Genomic DNA, 4,854 nt, shown 5'->3' on the forward strand with positions numbered 1-4,854 from the left:
CCTTGGTGCTCTCTGAGCTTGTTTTCTTGCAAGCCCCTCCACCCTAGCCACTTCCATACACAAGGACTCTGTCCCAACCTACCCCTTGTGTACTGGATCGGTGTCTTGTGTAAACCCAGGCAAAGGGTATTGCAGTCCATCCAACCCTTTTTGGTTTTCATTCTCGGAGTTGAAATCCACCCATGCTGGCTAAGAAATTCTGGGAACTGAAGTCTGTTGTTGTTATTTAGTCAGCCGTCCTCCACCGTCTCCCAGAGTTTGTCCAGAATCGTGTTCGTTGTGTTGATGACACTGTCTAACCATCTCATCCTTCGCCGTCCCCTTCTCCTGTTGCCTTCCGCCTTCTCCAACATCCGCGTCTTCTCCAAAGAGTTCCTCTCTTCTCATTTGGCGGCCAAAGGATTTCAGCTTCAGCATCTGTCCTGTTGGTTTCCTTTACGGTTGACCGATTGGATCTCCCCGCAGTCCAAGGAGTCTTCTCCAGCACCACAGTTTGAAGTCCAACCATCTTAAAGTCACCAAGTTTGAAAAAAAAGGTGATCTCAGACAAAGCATTCCGGCTTTAATTCGTATTTTTAAACGGCAAATGGCTCTTTCAGAGGAAAAAAAAATCCCACTGGAACAGCCCCAGGGATGCTAACCCCCTTTGCAATATTTTGTTCAGGGAGGGGAAAAAAAAGTCATATTTTCATTACGCAGCTGTGACGGGATGTTCTGAACGGGCCCGAAGAACCATTTCTCACGCCTGGAAAGTTAATGACTGATCTCCAGCACAAGTTTACAATTTAATTGAAATATGGCAGGCAGGAACTGGTAAGATGATTAATGCTGTCATTAATCACTGACTGTGCAGCAGCAGCAGCTTCCCAGGTCTGTAATAATGCTGAGCAGGAGCCCAGCCAGGCTAGCCAATAAGCCCGGTGGAGGCCAGCAATTTAGGGAAAAGGAAGAGGGGAGAAGGAGACCCTCAAATAGTTGCCCATCTCTACCAATATTTCAGTCTCCGTGGTCACGGTTAGGAAGGTGTTCTCATTTTATCATGTAAGTGGGAGGGGATGAAGATAACGGGATAAAATGAAGGAAGTTTCCTGGGGTTCAGATGGATAACTTTGGGTTGAGGGGGAGATCCTACCCAGGAGGGAGGATGCTCAGTGGTTAGGTTTGCAAAATACACTGAGAGTTAAATCCCAGGGCTTACAAAAACCCTGTAATGGGCCTTTTCATGATGGGAGGGAAGGAAATTCAGAAATGGCCCCTTGCTTTTCTCTTCCCTCCCCATCTTGAAATTCACTAGGCTCCAAAGCTTTTTTCTTTCCTTTCCTTTCCTTTCCTTTCCTTTCCTTTCCTTTCCTTTCCTTTCCTTTCCTTTCCTTTCCTTTTTAGAAGGGTGAAGGAGGGAGGGAGGAAAGAAAGAAAATGGAGGGAGAGAGGGTAGGAAGGAAGGAAGGAAGGACGAGAATCTCTCTTTCTTCTGTCTACCGTGATTCGGAGGAAACTAAAGTAGGATCAAACGAAGTTGGGGTACGCTTCGGTGTATCACATCTGCACGTTTTACGTCGTCGGTCCAAGTGTTTTGTGTGATTCGGGATAAGTTTGGGAGACCCGAAACATTCAACACACCTAGTACAAAAAGACGTCCAAATCGGTTTTCTTCGGTTCATGGGTTTGATCATAATTTGTGGACGACAAGCAGTAGCATCTGGGTTGATGTCATCATCCCTGACAAAATAAAGGTGTTTCTCAAGTTGCCCCCCTGAAGATGGGTGGACTTTAACTCCCAGAATAAATCTCCCCCCCCCCAGCAGAATTCTGGGTGTTGAAGTCCATCCATCTATAAGGGGCCCAAGGTTGAGAAATACTGGGTTAGTGAGGCTTTAACGGTGGAAAAAGAAGGGATGTGGAATCCTTAGCCCCCTTCCAGAAAGTGGGAAGATAAACATAGGTTACTGAGATTCGGAACCATCATCCACAGCCAGCAGAAAGATGCCGATAGAGAAGGCATTCAGGGTTAAGCAATGGCAATCTTTTCTATGGAACTCTGCTGCCCTCTGGAGGAATTATTGTGCCAACACTCTCCCCTTCCAGCTAATTCAATGGCACACCCACCAGATGTGCAGGGACTTCAACTCCCAGGATTCCTAGCCAGCCTCGCATGGAACTCTGGGAGACACAGTCCAAATAGCCCTAGAAGGCAGCAGATGAGGAATGCAGCCTGAACGTGCCTTTTCCATTTTCGTCTGTACAAGCTGGCTAAGATTTTTTTTAAAAAAAAAAATCAGTGCAACTGAGGAATAGTTTGCAAGCATTTTCTTGGCGTGGAGGGCCAGTTTCTCCTCCTCTCCGAAGAAGTTTTCTATATAATAATTCCTGAGTGGAGGGTTGCTTTCCCCTGAAGGACTCCCTGCGTGGGTGTTTTCTGGTTCTCTTCTCGCTTGACTTATTTCTGTTCGAAAGCACTTAATCTAGATTTTGCATTAATTTGTGTCTTTCAGCCCCCGAGAGCACGGTGGCTCCCCTCACACACACACACACACACACACACACACACACAGAGTCCATCAGCACTGCAAATAAATCATATTGAAATTAAAGGTCTGCGGTTTTCAGGCAAGAAAATAAGGGCCGTTAATCTCAGAGACCTGCCTCCCAAGTATGAATCAGTGTTCCTTAAATCAATGAGGTTTAAATTAACAGTTGCTATATTGGGCGAATCGGCGGTATTAATTAGGGACATTTTGATCAACTATAAAAAGATGTTGCCAATTAATCACTGGGCCCAGATATGAAAAGCCCCCCTTTTAACTCATGATTTGGTTTTTTTTAGAACCAGGACTCAACGGAATGGTTCTGTTTTGGGGAAGACCCACTTCTCCGTTCAGTGGCCCCCAGATTGGTTACATGTGGCTGGAAGCAGAGGAGGGGGGGAAGAGTTAAACCCACAAGCTGCATGCACATAACACATAGACCTGGGTATGGTTTGCTTGTTTCCTTAGCCTAAAGCAGGGGTAGTCAACCTTGGCTCTTTTATGACTCGTGGACTTCAACTCCCAGAATTCCTGAGCCAGCTAAGCTGGCTCAGGAATTCTGGGAGTTGAAGTCCACGAGTCATAAAAGAGCCAAGGTTGACTACCCCTGGGAATGTTTCCCAACCTTAGCAACTTGAAGGTGTGTGGACTTCAACTCCCAGAATTCCCCAGCCAGCCATGGGTGGACTTCAACTCCCCTGGCTGGGGAATTCTGGGAATTGAAATCCACAGGTCTTCAAGGTTTAAGGTTTATTGCATTCAAGTTGCCAAGGCTGAGAAACAGGGGCGTACTAGATCAACCCAGCAGCCATTCTGCTTTGGATTTGAGCATGCGATGCGTGTGGTTCGGACTTAATCAAAGTCAACCATGGCTAAGGTCTTCCTGCTCCTTACTGCAGTCGCCCCTCTGCCCTTCCTCAGCCGCTGCCCTTGTTCTTTCTTTGGCACCCAGCTTTGCAGTGCCAACTCCTCGGGGCAGCGACGCGGCCGATTTGTCCCGCTTTACTCCGACCCCAAGGTCCCTTTCCCTAGGGCGCCGCGGAACCAAGCAAGAGAGGCGCTCTGCACACGCCTAGAGACTCCCGGCTTCGGGGAAGCGGTCCGCCCAGCTTGACGCTCCGCCCGGGAGCAGGGACGCGCGCAGAAGCAGCCCAGGCCGGCGGCGGCGGCGGAGGAAGAGGCGGAGGGAACGATCGCTTGGAGAGTAAGCAAGCAAGCAAGCAAGCTAGCTAGCTAGCTAGCAAGCTCGTGGGGAGGCCGAGCTCTGGGTCCGGGCCGGCCACGGAGAACCGAGCCGAGCCGAGCCGCGCGCCTTGGAGAGCCGCAGCTGCAAGGAGGCCGGGCGTGCTCTGCCCTTGCCTCCTCCCGGGGAAGGGGGCCCTCACGCCGGAGCGGCATGGGGGGGGGTTGCTTTCCGGCCTTCTGGCACGCCTCCGCCGCTTCCCCTCCCCTCCCCTGCAAGCTAAGGCGCCCGTTTTACTCCCGGGCTTGGCACGGCTCTCCGCGCGCGGGTCCCGGGTGGGCACGAGGCGCGCATCGTGGTTTGGGGCCGGGGCGACGGGCCGAGCCAGGGTGAACGCGAGTCCGTGGGAAAAGCCTTGTGGGAGAGAAAGTGAAGGCCGATCCGTGGGACCCTGGCCGGGGGCGACAGAAGGTTCTTAGTAGAAGCCATAGTGAAAGTGGTTTTACCAATCCGTTGTGTGTTTTTTCCCCCTTTGTTGTAGAACGCCCAGAGTTGTATCTAGTAGGAGGGGACGGGGAGGGGAGGAGGAGGAGGAAATAGAGGTAGGTGATAGGTGGAAATATGGAGGAAGGAAGGAAATACAGGTAGACGGAGGACACACCATGCCACTTTGAGATGGGTGAGACTTCTTTGCCAAGCAAGGCTTTCTCATTGCTGGCTTACTGTGCAAAGTTAACTGTGAAGGACCAGGGTCAAAATCAAGGAGCGTCTGCCCGAGAAGCAGGAGCTTCACCTTGGTTTGAAAGCATCTTGAGATGTTGCAACCTCCTTACTGACCGTTTCCTTTAGGGCAAGGACCGATTCCCGCTATGGCAGCCCAGCCCGTCCCAGTCTCAAAGCAGACCAGGGAGGTGGTGGGAGGCATCCCAACGGAGGTGGTGTGCACTGCCTTTGGAGCCACGATCCTGGTGGTGGTGACCCAGTATGGAAAGATGGGGACTCTGGTCTCAGTGGAGCCTGATGCGGTAGCTGAAGGGATCAGCAGATCTTTGTGGACCACCAAAGTTCTCCTCGGCAAAGATGAGGTATTCTTCCTGTCCCATGCCTACCTTACTTCATACCTCCAAGGATCTTCCTTGACTTCCT

The 4,854-nt window shown here is 50.8% G+C and overlaps 1 protein-coding gene across 2 annotated transcripts in view; it reads left to right on the forward strand.

Moving 5' to 3' along the window:
- Positions 1–3,709: 3,709 nt before the first annotated feature.
- PSMG3 (proteasome assembly chaperone 3) overlaps positions 3,710–4,854 on the forward strand; it is a 3,119-nt gene continuing 1,974 nt past the window's right edge. The window contains exons 1-2 of one of the 2 annotated variants that reach the window (XM_015819539.1): positions 3,710–3,729; positions 4,558–4,793. In XM_015819539.1, coding sequence (XP_015675025.1) covers positions 4,578–4,793 — 216 coding nt within the window. In that variant the 5' untranslated portion in view covers positions 3,710–3,729; positions 4,558–4,577. Of the gene's footprint in view, positions 3,730–4,368; positions 4,388–4,557; positions 4,794–4,854 lie in introns of those variants that run through there. The other variant, XM_015819538.1, reaches the window with a different exon arrangement.

This window comes from Protobothrops mucrosquamatus, unplaced genomic scaffold (assembly GCF_001527695.2).
Source record: "Protobothrops mucrosquamatus isolate PMUCROS unplaced genomic scaffold, P.Mucros_1.0 scaffold942, whole genome shotgun sequence".
NCBI lineage: Eukaryota > Metazoa > Chordata > Lepidosauria > Squamata > Viperidae > Protobothrops > Protobothrops mucrosquamatus.